This window comes from Ranitomeya variabilis, chromosome 7, assembly GCF_051348905.1.
Source record: "Ranitomeya variabilis isolate aRanVar5 chromosome 7, aRanVar5.hap1, whole genome shotgun sequence".
Classification (NCBI taxonomy): domain Eukaryota; kingdom Metazoa; phylum Chordata; class Amphibia; order Anura; family Dendrobatidae; genus Ranitomeya; species Ranitomeya variabilis.
The window spans coordinates 93859821-93878900 of NC_135238.1; the positions used below are offsets into that span (position 1 = coordinate 93859821).

Genomic DNA, 19080 nt, shown 5'->3' on the forward strand with positions numbered 1-19080 from the left:
GGCTGACTTATTGCATTGTGCAAATTCTGTTCTGATTAAACTCACCTTTGCTGTCAGTCAGATTGTTGTTTCCAAAATATCAATGAAGGGTTTTTTTATGCATTTTTTACCATGATTACTGAAATTAATTATAGAAAATTATTTTTTTTATCCAATACATATTTTTTCCGCTGCATCTCCATGTTGACACGAGGCATCTTTTTGATTTTAAATTTTTATTGTTTTTTTTTTTTGTGCTGTAAATTTATTTAACAAAATTTGTGTATTCTTCCTATGGATACAGACACTCCTTTTTCCAGAATAGATCTGTTTTTTTGTCTATTCAGTGTACGGAGTGTGACCTAGTCAAGGTCTTATGGACTAATATGTATACTCAGTAATCTAGGCTTGTATCTCTTTTCTTTCTCATTTAATGCATCTATTTTATTGTAGGAGCGACTCGGTGCGGTGTCTTGCCTTCAACTAATCATTGAGACATTTAATATAGAAGAGAGTATAATTGTTATTGGAGGGTAAGTATATGTGTTTTACTGTATTGTTATTTTATAACTTTTCTTCCCTTGACAATGACTGCCAGGAAAGACGATCGGTCAGGTCAAAAGTAGCCGCTTTTCACTCTTATTTTATTGCTGCTGCTCCCCTGAGTGTTCTGTTTTTGTTTTGTTTTTTAAATCCTCCTTCTTGTTCCAGAGATTTGGACCTTTTTATTTAGTGCTACTTTTTATGGAGAATCCTGTGGCGTAGATAACATGTCTTCTAGGGGGTGTCTTTAGGCTTCTCCTACTAGACCCATACCACTGATTGGCAGCTTTCTTCCTTTGCAAAGAGTACACAGATAGCTGTAAATCAGTGATGCGGGCAGGGTTATACAAAGCTTTCTATTTGTAAGAGAAGCGGCAGATCTGTAGTAAATAGAATTGTCATTACATGAAAACTGCAGCAACCAGCCATGTAGGTTAAATATCACTGGAATTAGGGTCTCTGCCTATACACTGTGTTCCAAATTATTATGCAAATTGGATTTAAGTGTGATAAAGATTTGTGTTTTGTTTTTCAAATAAACTCGTGGATGGTATTGTGTCTCAGGACTCAATGGATCACTGAAATCAATCTTAAACACATAGGATAATTAGTTTTCCAGGTGATTCTAATTAAAGGAAAACTACTTAAAAATGATGTTCCACATTATTAAGCAGGTCACAGTTTTCAAGTAACATGGGAAAGAAAAAAGGATCTCTCTGCTGCTGAAAAGCATCAAATAGTGCAATGCCTTGGTGAAGGGATGAAAACATTAGATATTTCCCGAAAACTTAAGCGTGATCATAGTACTGTTAAGAGATTTGTGGCTGTATCTGAGCACAGATGCGTTTGTGCTGATAAAGGCATAATGAGGAAGATTTCTGCCAGGCAAGTTCATCGGATTAAGAGAGCAGCTGCTAAAAAGCCATTACAAAGCAGCAAACAGATATTTGAAGCTACTGGTGCCTCTGGAGTCCCTCGAACTTCAAGGTGTAGGCTCCTTCAAAGGCTTGCTGTGGTGCATAAACCTACTATTCGGCCACCCTTAAACAGTGTTCACAAGCAGAAATGGTTGCATTGGGCCCACACATACATGAAGACTAATTTCCAAACATTCTTGTTTACTGATAAGTGTTGAGCAACCCTGGATGGTCCAAATGGATGGAGTAGTGGATGGTTGGTGTATGTCCACCATGTCCTAACAAGGGTGCAACAACAGCAAGGAGGTGGATGAGTCATGTTTTGGGCCGGAATCATGGAGAAACAGCTGGTAGGGCCCTTTAAGGTTCCTGAAGGTGTGAAAATGACTACTGCAAAGTATATAGAGTTTCTGACTGACAACTTTCCTCCATGGTATAAAAAGCAGAAATGTGCCTTCAAGAGCAAAATCATCTTCATGCTGACAATGCCCCATCTCATGCTGCAAAGAATACCTCTGAGTCACTGGCTGCTTTGGGCATAAAAGGAGATAAACTCATGGTGTGGCCACCATCTTCTCCTGACCTCAACCCTATAGAGAACCTTTGGAGTATTATCAAGCAAAAGATCTATGAGGGTGGGAGGCAGTTCACATCAAAACAGCAGCTCTGGGAGGCAATTCTGACTTCATGCAAAGAAATACAAGCAGAAACTCAATGGATGCAGGAATTGTGAAGGTGATATCAAAGAAGGGTTCCTATGGTAACATGTAACTTGGCCTGTTAGGAAGTTTTGGAGTTAAATAGCTTTTTGTTCAGTGAATGTGACCTCCTAATGCTGCAAATTCCACAAATGAGTATCTTCAGTTCTTTAAAACATATCAAATGTTTAGAAATTCTACTGTGCCTAATAATTTGGAACAGTGCATTTTAAGTTTTTATTCATTTTGGAAATTATACTGTTATCATTGGGAGGTTTCTTCAATAAAATTTGATGTATACTCTAACGGGTGATGACTTTTATTAAACTGACTGTCATTTACACCAACCATTTAGGAAAATCAGATAAAAATGTCATTTGCATAATAATTTGGAACATAGTGTATGTCCTGCTGCTCTTAGAGGGGAAAAAAAGCCCAAAAGGGGGAAAAGCACAGAATATGAGGTCATAGTTGAGTATAATACGTGAATGAAGGTTTGAAAAATCTTCAGAATATAAAAAAGTGAAAAAAAAAATATATAGCTTGTATTTGTAATATTTTAAAAAAAGCCTACAGAAACAATCGTACTTAGGCTAGTTCCTGTGTCGGGTCATAAACTGTCATATAGCAACAGCAAAAATATAGGTAATTAGTAAAATTATCCAGAAATAATCTAAGGGAGGCAGGCACTATTCCTCCATTCCCCTCTTAAAAGTTAAATGAGAGCTGTAATATATACCATATTTTTCGGACGATAAGACGCAAAAAATTTGGGAGGAAAATGGGGAGTGCGTCTTATAGTGCAAATGCAGGCTTACCGGGGGGTTGCGGCAGAGGTGTGGAGATGCTGTGGGCGTTGCGGAATGCGCTGGAGCAGGGTCCCTTCTTCAGGATATCGGCGGCAGAAATGTGGCAGTTCCGCGGCCTGGTGTCCACGGTGAGCAGAGTGCATCACCGGTTTCCCAGCGGCCATCTTCCTGAAGCTGTGGGCCACCGGAGGCTTCAGGAAAATGGCCGCCGGAGGCCGTGCGTGTGCAGATTGAAATCTCGGCGGCACTCTGCTTCAGGAAAATGGCCGCCGAGATCTCAATCTGCGCATGTGTGGCCTCCAGTAGCCATTTTCCTGAAGCTTCCGGCGGCCTACGGCTTCAGGAAGATGGTCGCAAGGAAACTGGTGATGCTCTTTTCTCATTATTGACACCGGGCCACGGCACTGCCACTTTTCTGCCGCCGACATCCTGAAGAAGGGACCCTGCTCAAGTGCACTCTGCACCGCCCACCACCGCAGCATCGCCACACCTCTGCTGCCGCCGACATCCTGAGGATGGGACCCGGCTCCAGCTCTGCCTCACCGCCGACACCGTACCAGCAGCATCGCACCCCGGGACTGCAGCATTGCCCCACTTCTGCCGCCGCTGCCGGCTTCCTGAGGAAGGGACCCTGCCTTTTGTGACCCCGCTGTACCACCGCCAGCTCTCAGGTAAGATACCTTAAATTTGGACAATATATTTCCAGATTTTTACAAATCTTTTTTCTGCTATTTTCCACCCTAAAATTTGGGGTGCGTCTTATGGTCCGGTGCATCTTATAGTCCGAAAAGTACGGTAATATCCTCAGTTGTATATAAGATCCGAGATCATTCATCTGATGTGCACATATTAAATCCATAATAGGGTTAGTAGTAAGAGAATGTTTTTTGAGGGGTAAGAGCAGGTCAGTTGCCCTGCAAACAAAGGAGGATAGGAAAATGACTTAACTACATTAACTTTTAATAGTACGCCGCCAAGAAGAAAGTTCCATGCAGATTTCACCCTGTGAGTGATGCCTCCCAAACCATGAGCCCAACCTCCATATAATTGTCAAATTAATGGGGACTATAAAGTATTATAAGAGGAGTTCCATCTACCCCAGATCCTTTCGAATTTACCTGGACATCCTCTGTTTTGATATAGTGTACGCTCATACGGGATGATCGAATTCACCAGATCGACCCAGGCTCTGAGAGATGGGCAGGAACCACCCATCCATCGTAATGCTAACACCTTCCGTGCCAAAAAAGTGACTCGAGTAGAAATATTCCGGTATAATGATTCCAAGCTTCCGCATCCCACACCCCAAACAAGCAGATCAGTGGTTCAAGTGGGACAGGAATCAGTAATAAGGATGTTAATAATGTCGTCACCTCCTTCCAATACTGAAGAGTAACAGGGCATTTCCAAATCATATGGATGAAATCTGCATCACCTGAATGGCACCTCAAGCAATCTGACGAATGGAGGCGGCCCATTTTAAAAAGTCGCACCGGGGTCAAATAAGACTGATATATAATATATAACTGGGTCATTTTATTATTAATTGAGGGAGAGACTTTAGTTGGGGACTCCAAAATATCCTCCCATTCTTCTCCTGATACATCAGGAAGAAGTCCCTCCCACTTCCCTTTGATGGAATTTATAGTAGACCCATCTCCCATGGACAACAAATAAGTATATAGGAGGAAATAAGTCCTCGAGGGCCGTGTGAGTTGAGAATACCTATCAAAGGTAAAGATTAAATAGCTCGATCTACACCCATACTCCGCATGTGTGATTGAAAGGCTGATCTTAGCTTTAAATAACGGAAGAACTGAGACCTCGGAATACTGTGGGTATTCTGTAGTTGTTCAAAGGATACAAAGATCCCCTGGTTATATACATCTCTCACCGAGAGAACACCATGCAAAATCCAAAAATCAGTGTCTGGATGGCTCAATAATCCCGGAAAGTAACTATTATTCCACAGGGGCATTTCAACTACTACATCTACAAATCCAATGACTTTTTTAATTTGCTTCCATATTAATCGTGCCAGCCGGAGTAACGGCAGCAAACGGGGAGCATTAACTTTCTCTAGTTCTAGAAACCCCAGTGGACAATCAGCCCGGGCAGAATGGAGCAAATGGCTCTCCGAGTTAGGCAGGGAATTATTAGGCATCCATTTATTTATCGCCTTAGCCTGGCCGGCGAGATAATATAAGTAGAAATCCGGCAGAGCCGCCCCACCCCCTGCTTCGGCCTCTGTAATGCCGATAATTTAAGTTTAGGTCTAGTTTTCCCCCATATAAAGGATGTAACCAGGGAGTTTAAACTTGCAAAGAAGTGTTTGGGTATGGGCACGGCACTATGTTGAAGGCAATAGCTAAGCTTAGGGAGCAGTATCATTTTAATTAGATTAATTCGGCCGGCAACCGAGAGCGGGAGTTTATTCCAGGTTGTAAATTTAATTTTAACCAAATCTAATAGTGGGTAGATATTAAGTTGCAGATCTAATTGGCTGTATTTAGACATGTGGATACCTAAATATTTGAAACTGGAGACAATGGGAAGCGACGAGAGAGTTTCAAGGCAGGGTGCCGGGGTATGTGAGAGAGGGAACAAAGCAGATTTATCCCAGTTTATATATAGACCTGAGAATTTACTGAATTTATCTATAGAAAACACCAAATAATATCCCTTACGGGGTCATGAAGGATGTACTATAACAAAACTAAAAGAGAAAAACCTTCACTCGGAGACCAAAAAATTATAGAAAAGTATACAAATGTTTATTGAAGACAAACATACACAGACATAAAATCATGATAAGGGCCACCAGTGCAGAAACAATGGTGGGACACACACGGGCATAGCCTCAGTACACGTATATACACAAGGATTCAAAAGTGATATACAGCCTAGAATAATATATATATATATACATATATCATAAAATGGAGCTACGTATGGAGCATGTAATCAAATGTAATAAAGTGCTAATGTGCAAATAGTGCAATAAATGCTACTGAATAATGTTTAATGTGCATTAGTACATTGAATATTGCTGCACATATTGGGCTCAAAAAGCTACGTATGAAACATGTAATCAAATGCAATGAAAGTGCTAATGTGCAAATGATGCAATAAATACTACTGTGCATTAAATACATTAGATATTGCTGCACATATTAGGCTCAAAAAGCCATACAAAATAGGCTGCAATGAATAACAAAAGAACATATTTAGAAGTATATACTTAAGCACAAGTGTGAACAACAGTATATAGGCATAGTTACCACGAGGATAGACCCGGGAGACCCACCACACCCGACGCGGGTTTCGCACGGAAATGCTTCGTCCAGGGGTGGTTGGGTACTGGCCATATAGGGGTTTTATATTGGTCATGACCAATGGTGGAAGAGGGGTAATCAAACATACAAGACCGGCACCTGAGGTGGAGACGGTGCGCTGTGTGTGGAAAACGAAACAGGAAGCGAAGACCGGAAGTAGCGGCTGAAGTGTAATGGGAAGAGGTATCAATAGTATCACACAAACAAATAATTGTGCATTATGTTGCCATAGCAGACCGCAACAGGCATGGCGCATTGAATACAAACAAAATCCAAAAGAACCGGAGTGAGAAATGCATATTGAGAAAATATATATGGAATGTGCATGCGCATGAATTTATCTATAGTCGCTATCACTTGTGGTAACGTTTCCTCTACTTTGTCCATAAATATCACCATATCGTCAGCATAGAGACCAATGGTATCCACTCGATCCGCAATATTTATTCCCTCAATGTCATCGGAGGGTCTTTTGCGTATTGCCAAGGCCTCTATTGCCAAGGCGAAGAGAGCCGGGGATAGAGGACTTCCCTGGCGAGTTCCCCTATATAGGGAAAAGGGCTCAGAAATGGCATTATTTACAACTATACGCGCCCTGGGCTTCATATATATATTATATCTATTCCTCTCAAAAATTTATCCCCAAAACCGTATTTCCTCAGACACGCAGATAGAAAGGGCCACTCGAGAGAGTCAAAAGCCTTGGCTGTATCTAGCGATGCTAGTGCCCAGTTATTATCTGCTTCTAGGGAGCTATACTGAATCACTGATTGAACCCGTCTAATATTGATGGAGGTGCTTTTTCCAGGCATAAAGCCAGTCTGGTCAGGGTGTATAAGGTCTAATATGATTGTGTTCAGTCTAGTAGCCAAAATTTTTGTAAAGATTGTATAATCCACATTTACCAACGATATAGGACGATACGATCCACATTCCAAAGGATCCTTCCCCTCTTTCCTGAGCATAACAATATTTGCATCATAAAATGTTTCGGGCACAGGTCCTCCCTCCCATATTTCCCGAAGTACCTTCAATAAGAGTGGCGCCAGTTGATCACGATATTTCTTGTAAAACTCAATAGGAAACCCATCAGGCCCAGGGGCTTTCCCAGTGGCCATATCCGCCATAGCATGTTCTACTTCCTCCAGGGTGAATTCAGCGTCCATAAAGGCCCGCTGGGTTGGACTCAATAAAGGAAACACTATATCTGATAAATAATCTAAACACTCAAAAACATCAAGACCACTACCAGATTTTTACAGCGCTTCATAGTAATCATGAAAACATTGAAGTATCTTATCTGTAGAAGATACCAGTGAGCCGTCAAGTGTGCAAATTTGTAGTATAGTATTGGAGGTATTGTGCTGGCATACTAAGAAGGCAAGGAGCGTGCTGGCCTGGTTCCCTAGTTCGAAGTAGGATTGACGGGTAAAGAATAATTTGCGTTTTGACTTAGTGTCTGCATGTTGAGAATATAACCTCTGAGAGGCGAGCCACTCAGCCCTGTTACCACTAGTTTGACTAATTATATAGGTAGCCTCCGAGTCTTTCAGCCACTGCTCTATCTCATCATCTTCCCTCGCCGTCACCCTTTTAATATAGGAAATTGTGGAGGACAAACACCCCCTTAAATAGGCTTTTAGAGTATCCCAAAACAAACCAAGATTTTGGGGTTCCGGATGAATTGAAGTGAAACAATTCAGCTGGTCATCCGTTCTATCATTAGAGTCTATTAATTTTAACCAGAAAGGGTTCAACTTCCAGGACATATTATTATATGATTGGCCATATTTAAGTTTGAGGATAACTGGACTGTGGTCCGAAATCCCTCTATTGCCATGCTCAACACTATCCACCCACAGTGCCAAATTACTAGAACCGAATATGTAGTCTATGCGAGATAAAGATTGCCTGGTGGATGAGTGGCAGGTATACCCTTTAGTCTCAGGGTGACGCACTCTCCACAAATCCAGCCATCCACTACCACCCATAAACAACGCCAATTGGGAGGGGGGCCGAGACAGGGGCTCCCCAGTTGTCGTGTCATCTAGTCTCAATCTGTCCAGAGAACCATCCATGACTAGGTTAAGATCGCCCATACAAATAACACTAGCGTCAGGATAATTTAAGGAGAAACCCAATGCCATGCGAAGGATCGAAGTGCTAGCGGGGGGGGGGGGGGGGGGTTATAGATACATAATATCACATATTCTCGCGAGTTAACAAATGCATGCACAAATACAAAGCGACCTTCAGGATCCCGTCGTGCTTCCCTGGCCTCCCATCTAACATCTCTATGTATTAACAAAGAGACCCCTCTCGAGTAGCTGGTGTGGAATGCGTGGAGAGACCACTGCACCCACGGTTTTTGTGTATATCGGGCTGTATCTTTAGTCAGATGCGTCTCCACTAGTGCCACAATATTCGATTAGGCGATACCGTCTAATCTGCGAGAATACTTTAATTTTCTTCCGGGGGGTTTTGATACCTCGTATATTCCAGGTCATAAATATGATCTCAGATCCCATGTTTATACTTAAAAGAAAGGAAGATGTGAATTAGTACTCGGGTCAAGTTCAGGGGCACCACACAAGGCATAAAAATAGTGTTGGCGGCAACCATACACATTGAACAATCAAAACTAATTCAAAAAAACCAACATAACATAACTTGAACAGTAGAGAAGTACAATCCTGCACTCCTGCGACCAAATAGAAAAGGGGATACCCTCACTGACTCCAGTATTATTAATAAGCTCAGCACCCACACGAAGAGCTCCTTTTTGCATGTTGCCATTAGACAGAAAAGGCCGATTAGGAGTCTTTCACAGTGGACACCCTGTAGGACCGTAACCATTCGGCAACCTCCGCCGGGTCCATAAAGAATAAGGAGGAACCGTCATGGACAATACGTAGTCGAGCTGGATAAAGCATGGCGTAGATAATATTTTTATCCCGAAGCTGTTTCTTAATTTCCATAAACCACGCCCGCTGTTTCTGGGGCTCCATGGAGAAATCCGGGAAAATCGATATGGTAGCATTGTTGAATTTGATAGGACCCTTCTGCCGTGCCAAGCGAAGAATAGCATCCCTATCCCTGCCGTTGAGGAGGCGTGCCAAAAGAGGTCTAGGCGGAGCTCCAGGAGGGAGAGGGCTCGTTGGAACCCTATGGGCCCTCTCCACCGAGAATGTTGAGGAGAATCCGTTTCCCAGAGAGGTTTTAAGCCAGTCTTCCAGGAATTGTTCAGGTTGCTGACCCTCCGAGCGCTCTGGCAGGCCAATAATTTGAATGTTATTGCGGCACAGTCTATTTTCCAGGTCATCTGCCTTTTGTTTCCAGGCGTTTATGGAACCAGCGGCTTTTTTCAGGGTAGCCTCCATAGGGGTGATAGTGTCCTATATATGGGACACTGGTGTTTCAACCTCTGAAATGCGCCCTCTCATGGCCTGCATATCATGCCGCAGACGACCCACTTCAGTGTGCACGTCCTCTATCTTTTCAGTAAGGGACGATCTGATGAGGGATATAGCCTGCATTAATTGCGCAGATGCTTGTTTAAGGGTGAGTTCTTCTTGCTCTCCCTCCTCATTACCATCGGAGGGGCGATTTTTACGCTGGGCCGGCGTAGAATTATTCCTGAGAGCGCGTACGTTATCAGGGGGGTCCTCCCTGGAGTATTTCCTTAATTTCTCAGCAGCCCCTGCCCCTTTGGAGTGATGCATGGTGGGCAGCAGAAGGAGCTATACAAGTCAGCGGGCACAGCATATAGGATATAGGGCTGCGTTCTAGAGAAAAGAGGGCTACTGAACAGGCAGCTGGCGTATGGAGAGTTGTAAAAAGTATCAAATATAGCGTGAGGTGCTAGATTGAAGACTGGGTGGAATATCAGACTGGGGATTATTATAATTTATTTTTGGAGCAACATTAATTCCATGGGGTTGTAGATGAGCAGGGGGTTAAATAGAAAACACAAATACAAATTACAATGAGCAAACTAATAGTGACAGATAGATTCAGAGGGGAGAGGACTCTACCCTTGCTGCTTTATGTTCTACAGAATCATGGGGAAGGAGACAGTGGGTTCGGGTGTTAAGCAACTCCGGTGTTGGTGAGGCAAGAGCTCTGATAGTGGTGAGATAGCAGCGGGGTCATTGCAATCTGTAAGCTGTTTTGAACAGATGGATTTTCAAGTTTTGCTTGAATGTTCCAAATGTAGAGGATAATATGACTTGTTGGACCACAGAATTCTAGAGGATGGGGGGATACTCTGGAGAAGTCTTGCAGGCAACTGGATGAGGAATATATGATTTCAGAGGAGAGAACGAGGTCTTGGGAGGAACGGAGATTATGTGGTGGGAGATTAGTTCAGAGATATTTTGTATGTCAGTGTTAGTAGCTGGAAGTGGATACATTGTGGAATTGAGAGCCAGTGAAGGTATTTGCAGAGGGTAGAAGAGGAGGAGTAGCGACGAAAGAGATGGATTAACCTGGCAGCAGTGATAAGGACAAACTGGAGAGTTGGGATGATGAGTTTCTAGACCCCACATGGAGTCAAAGCTATCCGAGTAACATGGGCAGTTCATAGGAAGAGGTGGTGGTCACCCTGCCCCAGCTGCACAGCAAAATACGGAGCAGGGTGCAAAAGCACATCAGACTGCTCCTTGCCATTACGTCTGCGGCAACTGCCCACCGCGCCGACGAACTGAGCACACCAAAGCCAGCTAAAAGGAACTCCATGACAACACGGGGGGGGGTGGTTTGCACTTTGTGCCGTCAGAGATTGAAGCGAGCTACAGTGGAGTACACATTTGAAAAACCACGCTCTGCGCCGCCTTCTACATCCTCTTCTGCTGCAGTCTCAGACTCTTCTTCCTGCTCCCGAGCAAAAGGACCACCTGGCTCCTCGCAAGGAGAGGACATGACAACTCCAGCACTGTCACTGAGCATCTCCACACCATGCCATTGAAGCGTTCAGCTGTATATCCCCCAAACAATGGATTCCATATTCCACTTGTGGCGTCACAAGTGATTTCTAAAGGGCTAACAATGCATTGGGATCACGGGAACCACTGCTTTTCCAGTAGGGCCATTGCTGCCCCTCCATGAACATGTTGCAGACAAAATAACCACTGATACTTGGACTAGTAAGCGCAGGCAGTGATGTTATATCTCTAACTGCCCACTGGGTAAATGTTGTGGTGGCTGGCCCTGAGGCAGAAAGTTTTTTTTGGTGCATGTGCTACCACCGAGTATGATTGGATGTTTTTTGGATGTTTCTCTGTCCATGTTGCCTCCTCTACCACCTCCTTATCCGTTCAGTGTAACACCTGCAACGCCAACTTCAGCACAGCCAGGGGGAAACGACAGCTGTTCTGAAACTCATCTGTTCGGGGAAAAATCCCACACTTCACAAGAGCTGTGGACGGAAATCAAGCAACAGACCGATGAGTGGTTGGTACCCCTGAACCTCAAGCCTGGCCTGGTAGTGTGCGATAACGGAAGAAACTTTGTTGCAGCTCTGGCCCTAGCCAGTTTGACGAACATCATTTGCCTGGTGCATGTGCTGAATTTGGTGATGCAGAGCTTCCTGAAAAATTACCCCGAGATGTCTGAGCTGCTGCACAAAGTGCAAGCCATGTGTGCGCACTTTTGGCGTTCTCACCCTGCTACTCGACAGTTCGCTGCCACCTCACTTCTGCCTTCCTGCTAACTGCCTCATGTGTCAAACCCACAATGTGGGTGAGTAGCTTTGTGGAACAACAACACTTCATCACCACAACAAGCGCCTTCATGCAGGACACATGTGCCATGTGGCACTGCTACGAGTAATGCAACATGGCCAGCACTGATCACGCCATCATCAGCGTTACTATCTCACTTCTATGCCTCCTTGAAAAAAATCTTCAGGTGGTGAATGAGAAAGTGGCACAGGAGGAAGAGGAGCAGGAACCATTCACATAATTATCAGGCCAGTCGTTCACACATGGCTCAGCATGTGGATTCCTGTACCAACATCGGCCAGTAACACAACTATTCAGTTGGGGACAGTTTTTGAGGATGAACAGTATTCACAGCAGGGTGGCACTTAAAGCAGCTCATGGGCCTCACTGGAGCATGGCTGGGGGATACAGAAGACATCGTGGTGTTGCCTCTGGGCACCTATGAGCCAATACATGCTGCTGTGCCTGTGCAACGACCGCTGAGTTGCCCAGATTGTTACGAGTGCTGATTTCTGAGTTGCCCCCCAGCAGGATCCCCATTACGTACACAATGTGTCATCCTTACTTCCATCACTGAACCGTGATCGGAAAATGCAGGAATTCAAGCGCATGCTGGTAAACTCACTACTGACTGTGTCCCCATGCAACAGCGGGCTCTCAGTGGAAGCACATGCCAGAGGATTAAGTTGTCAATGCAACTTGGGCATTGGCACCACCTCAGAAGGGAGGGTTAGCATGGCCGAAATTTGGAAAACCTTTCTCAACACACCACAACATGCAGCACCACCATCTGTTATGGTCCGTATTAGCAGGAGACAGCGTTTTTTTATGCTTGTGTAGCAACTCACTCTGGATTAATAGGTTATACAATAAAAAACCACAACTGATCCTGCCGGTTCCACTACAAACTAGTAATCCTGACACTGCAGTCCCTGCGGATACAGAAATAGCCCTAACCACAGAACTAGGAGATGGCAACTCTGACTTAACCTGCCTAAACAGCCGTTGAGTTTCTTCATGTTCCTCCTAAAGAGCCAGAGGGCAGAGCAGAGTGTGAATTAACTACAAGAGGAGACGTGTGCTGAACAAAGGAAAGATCTGAGTGAATAAAGTAAATAACGAAATAGCAAACAAAGAATAAAGCAAGTACAGTTAGCAAATGTACTGCATACTTACTAAACAGCAGATATGTGCAAAGAAACAGCAAGGTGAAAATCCTTAGCTGAAATCTCAGACTGGCTCCAAACATCAATAGAATGTCATAACATCTAAATAAATCTATCAGCAGCAGGAAAAGTCAGCTGGGGGAATGAGTATAAAGCTGCACTCAAAAGGTGATAGATTGACAATTGAAAACACTTGTTAAACTTGACAGACTGCAACCTGAAAACAGAACCCAAACATTAAGAGAAAAAGTGTGTCTCCTGTGGCTTGGCAAAAAGTGAAGCCGGCCACTGAACACAATCTCAAGGGCCTGAATCCAGGATCATGACTGTTTCAACAACTTGGTGGTAGAGTATGTGTCCACACGTCTCTACGTACTGAGTGATGGGTCTGCCCCATTTAACTTCTGGGTCTTCAAATTGGACACATGGCCTGAGCTTGCCTTGGGGGCGCTGGCCTGCCCTGTGGCAAGTGTACTGTGGGAACATGGCATGCCATTTAGCACGGCAGGGAGTACAGCCAACATGGGCGAAAATGAACCAGGTGTGGATCCCACAGAAATTGTCTGTACCTTTGGCTGAATAGAGAAGTATACCGGCCGCACCCAGCCATTGTTATATTCCAAAGCAGTTTGTTCTTTCTATTTGCCATTCCCAATGTTTTCGGGCCTCCACAAAGTAAAATAACCCCTCCTCCAAGAAAAAAATGATGCCGTTTTGCAGAGTACACCTGCACAGGCTGTTTGGCAGAGTACCACCAACAGAGGCTGGTTTGCAGAGTACCACCAACAGAGGCTAGTTTGCAGAGTACCCCCACAGAGTACTTTTGTCACAGTACTCTCACAGACACAGGTGCGGAGTACCCACAGAGGCTTTTTCGCACAGTACTCCCACAGAGACATGTACAGAGTTCATACACAGGTTGTGTGTGTGCACTCTGCAAAAACGCCTCTAACACTGTCCCTCACTCAAGTTGTGTCCCTTCCCTACGCTAGTCATAACAGAATGGCGTCACCATCAGTGATCCGACATTTATACACAACGGGTCACGTACTGCGCCAGCCAGTCACAGCAATGCCAGTACTTGGCATGGCTGTGATTTCTCCGGAAGCGCCGAAATTCGAAAAGATTGTTGATTGGTTGAGCTGCAGCCTTTCAACAATCTTTATTTGGCACTGAACCCAAACAGTAAAACATATTTCCAGTAAAAAGTCTGCTCAGAGTTGGGTACTGGACACTTGGTGTCCGGTACGATCCCCGAAATTTACAGTTCTGGTTTGCCTCTCCCTACTGGTGACATATTCTTTTTAATGGACTTTTCTCCTATTTTGACAATGTCTCAAGTGATGTAGGGTACTTTAACTTCTGTTAGCAAAAAAAATGTACAATTAAGAGCCAAAGTTTTTAGTGAAGTTCATAAATATTTATTAGGGATGTTCATTTCAAAGCTATGTGGTATACAGGAACTACCGTATTTTTTGGACCATAAAATGCACTTTTTTCCTCCAAATTTTGGAGGAAAGTATGGGGTGCGTTTTATAGTCCATATGTAACATGTGGGGAGGGGGCAGCGGTGGAGTGGGATCGCACTGAGATCACTCGCAGGAGGCAGGAAATGTCGCCGCTGCACGAATCCGGCCCTGGGAAACCATGTGGTCCCGATGCTTAGGCTATGTGCACACTTTGCGGATTTTGATGCGTTTCTGCAGCGCTTTTGGACGTGCGGAATTGCATCAAATCCAGTGTAGTGCACTACCAATGTTAGTCAATGGGAAATTTATAATTGCTGTGCACATGCTGCTGAAAAATACGCGTGGATTTGCAGTGTTTTATGTTCCGCAGCATGTCAATTCTTTTTCCGGATCTGCAGCATTTGTGCACCCATTAACTTACATTGAGTCAGGCAAATCCACAGTAAAACCGCAGGTTTAGAAAGATCTGTGGTTTTGTTGCGGAGTTGCGTGCGAGAAACGCTGCACATCGGGGGAGGAAGAGTGTGTGGGTGGAGACTGTGTGTGTGCGGAGAAGATGTGTGTGTCTGCGGGGCTGTGTGTCTGTCTGTGCAGGTCTGTATGTAGGCAGGCATCGTCCGATGGGGCTACAGTGACAGCTAGCCGATGATGGGACAATAGTCCCATCATCCGGCTACTGTGTTCAACTGTAAAAAAAAAAAAACACATACACACATATAGTACACACACTCACCGTAAATCGCCCTCGATCACCTGTAAAAAAATATAAAATAATAAACCAACAGTATACTCCCTGTTACGACGTAATCCATTTAATAACGATTGTTCCACGTCGATCTCCCGTGTAGAGCTGTCACATCGGCAGATGTGATCGCTCTCCAGGGGCCTGTGGTGATACAATGATGGCAGGTATCCTTCCGCAGTGTATTGCTCCGCCGTCAGAGGTCAATTGAGTTCAAGCTCTCACTTGTGGCACCGCTGCGTGGGAAAATTCTTATGCAGCAGTGCAGTAAAGTGACAGCATGAACTCATTGAACCCACAGTGATAACACTGCAGGAGCCATTATCTCCTGTCAGTGTATCCCTGGAGGCCCTGTAGAGCGGTCACATCTCTTGATGTGACTGCTCTATAGGAGAGATCGTGGGACATTCGTTATTTAATGGATTAAGTCAGATCTGGGAGTATTTGTGTTTGTTTCTTTTATTTTTTTTACAGGTGATCAAGGGCATTGCATGGATTAGGAGAACAATAAAGATGGCAAACTGTGTTTAGTGTTTTATTTCATTAAAATACTTTATTCTGGCTGTGTGTTTATTAGTCCCCTTATCAACTATAGGATTAGTAATGCCTCTCCATTACTAAGCCGGCTTGATGTCACCTTACAATACAAAGGTGACATCAACCCCACAAATATTACCACACATGCTACTGCTACAGGGCCAGAATTGGCGCATCTTAGAGATACGCCTTTTCTAGGGCGGCTGTGAGCTGTTGTTTGTAGCCAGGTGGGGGCCAATATCCATGGCCCCTTCCTAGGCTATTAATATCAGCCCACAGCTGTCTGCATAGCCTTATCTGGCTATTAATTATAGGGGGACCCACGTCGTTTTTTGCCCCCCCCCCCTTTCTGCCATTAGATGTACTATTCCGTCCTTGTGGGGCGGGCCCTACTTCCCAAGGACGGAATAGTACATCCAGAGTGATCGGCCGCGCTCACGGGGGGAGCGCGGTCGATATTGGCCGGGTGTCGGCTGAATATCGCAGCATGCATGCTTCCCTGAGACCCTCGGAGCAATGCGATGTGATCGCGTTGTTGCGAGGGTCTCTTACCTCCCCCCTGCAGGCCCGGATCCAAAATGGCCACGGGGCTGCATCCGGGTTCTGCAGGGAGGTGGCTTCACAGCGCCTGCTCAGAGCAGGCACCAGGAAGCCTCCCTGCTGTGCATGTCAGATCGCTGAACTGACACAGTGCACAGCAAAGTGTCAGATCAGCGATCTGTCACTTTACTGTGATGTCCCCCCCCCCCTAGAACAAAGTAATAAAGTTAAAAAAAAAAAAATTACATGTGTATTACATTGTTCCAATATTCCCCTTCAGTGAACACCGTTAAAAAAACCCAACGCTTTATTATCATACCGCCGAACAAAAAGTGGAATAACGCGATCAAAAAGACAGATATAAATAACCATGGTATCGCTGAAAACATCTCATCTCATCTTCTCCCGCAAAAAACGAGCCGCCATACAGCATCATCAGTGAAAGAATAAAAAAGTTATAGTCCTCAGAATAAAGCGATGCAAAAATAATTATTTTTTCTATAAAATAGTTTTTATCGTATAAAAGCGCCAAAACATAAAAACATGATATAAATGAGGTATCGCTGTAATCGTACTGACCCGAAGAATAAAACTGCTTTATCCATTTTAGCAAACGCGGAACGGTATAAACGCCCCCCCCCCAAAAGAAATTCATGAATAGCTGGTTTTTGGTCATTCTGCCTAACAAAACTCGGAATAAAAAACGATCAAAAAATCTCACTTGCCCAAAAATGTTACCAATAAAAACGTCAACTCGTCCCGCAAAAAGCAAGACCTCACATGACTCTGTGGACCAAAGTATGGAAAAATTATAGCTCTCAAAATGTGGTAACGCAAAAAATGATTTTTGCAATAAAAAGCGTCTTTTAGTGTGTGACGGCTGCCAATCATAAAAATCTGCTAAAAAACCCGCTATAAAAGTAAATGAAACCCCCCTTCATCACCCCCTTAGTTAGGGAAAAATTAAAAAAATGTATTTATTTCCATTTTCCCATTAGGGCTAGGGTTAGGGCTAGGGTTGGGGCTAGGGTTAGGGCTACAGTTAGGGTTGGGGCTAAAGTTAGGGTTAGGGTTGGGGCTAAAGTTAGGGTTTGGATTACATTTACGGTTGGGAATAGGGTTGGGATTAGGGTTAGGGGTGTGTCAGGGTTAGGGGTGTGGTTAGGGTTACCGTTGAGATTAGGGTTAGGGGTGTGCTTGGATTAGGGTTTCAGTTATAATTGGGAGGTTTCCACTGTTTAGGCACATCAGGGGTTCTCCAAACGTGACATGGTGTCCGATGTCAATTCCAGCCAATTCTGCGTTGAAAAAGTGAAACAGTGCTCCTTCCCTTCCAAGCTCTCCCATGTGCCCAAAAAGGGGTTTATCCCAACATATGGGGTATCAGCGTACTCAGGACACATTGTACAATAACTTTTGGGGTCCAATTTCTCCTGTTACCCTTGGGAAAATACAAAACTGGGGGCTAAAAAATAATTTTTATGGAAAAAAAATGATTTTTTATTTTCACGGCTCTGCGTTATAAACTGTAGTGAAACACTTGGGGGTTCAAAGCTCTCACAACACATCTAGATAAGTTCCTTGGGGGGTCTAGTTTCCAATATGGGGTCACTTGTTAGGGGTTTCTACCGTTTTCTACATTAGGGGTTCTGCAAACGCAATGTGATGCCTGCAGACCATTCCATCTAAGTCTGCATTCCAAATGGCGCTCCTTCCTTTCTGAGCTCTCCCTTGCGCCCAAACAGTGGTTTACCTCCACATATGGGGTATCAGCGTACTCAGGATAACTTGCACAACAAGTTTTGGGGTCCAATTTCTTCTCTTACCCTTGGTAAAATAAAAAATTGGGGGCGAAAAGATCATTTTTGTGAAAAAATATGATTTTTTATTTTTACGGCTCTGCATTGTAAACTTCTGTGAATCACTTAATGAGTCAAAGTGCTCACCACACATCTAGATAAGTTCCTTAGGGGGTCTACTTTCCAAAATGGTGTCACTTGTGGGGGGTTTCAATGTTTAGGCACATCAGGGGCTCTCCAAACGCAACATGGCGTCCCATCTCAATTCCAGTCAATTTTGCATTGAAAAGTCAAATGGCGCTCCTTCGCTTCCGAGCGCACTGTTTGTCATGCGCCCAAACAGTGGTTTACCCCCACATATGGGGTATCGGCATACTCGGGACAAATTGTAGAACAACGTTTGGGGTCCATTTTCTCCTGTTACCCTTGGTAAAATAAAACAAATTGGAGCTGAAGTAATTTTTTTGTGAAAAAAAGTTAAATGTTCATTTTTATTTAAACATTCAAAAAATTCCCGTAAAACACCTGAAGGATTAATAAACTTCTTGAATGTGGCTTTGAGCACCTTGAGGGGTGCAGTTTTTAGAATGCTGTCACACTTGGTTATATTCTATCATATAGACCCCTAAAAATGACTTCAAATGAGATGTGGTCCTAAAAAAAAATGGTGTTGTAAAAATGAGAAATTGCTGGTCAACTTTTAACCCTTAAAACTCCCTAACAAAAAAAAATTTTGGTTCCAAAATTGTGCTGATGTAAAGTAGACATGTTGGAAATGTTACTTTTTAAGTATTTTGTGTGACATATCTCTGTGATTTAATTGCAT

General features: G+C 43.9%; 1 protein-coding gene across 6 annotated transcripts in view; it reads left to right on the plus strand.

Annotated features, from left to right (window-relative positions):
• LOC143786311 (glucose-1-phosphate adenylyltransferase-like) overlaps nt 1-19080 on the plus strand; it is a 243915-nt gene that overhangs the window by 102745 nt on the left and 122090 nt on the right. For all 6 annotated transcript variants that reach the window (XM_077275581.1, XM_077275583.1, XM_077275584.1 and 3 more), the window contains one exon: nt 433-512. In XM_077275581.1, the coding sequence (XP_077131696.1) occupies nt 433-512 (80 nt within the window). The remainder of the gene's footprint in view (nt 1-432; nt 513-19080) is intronic.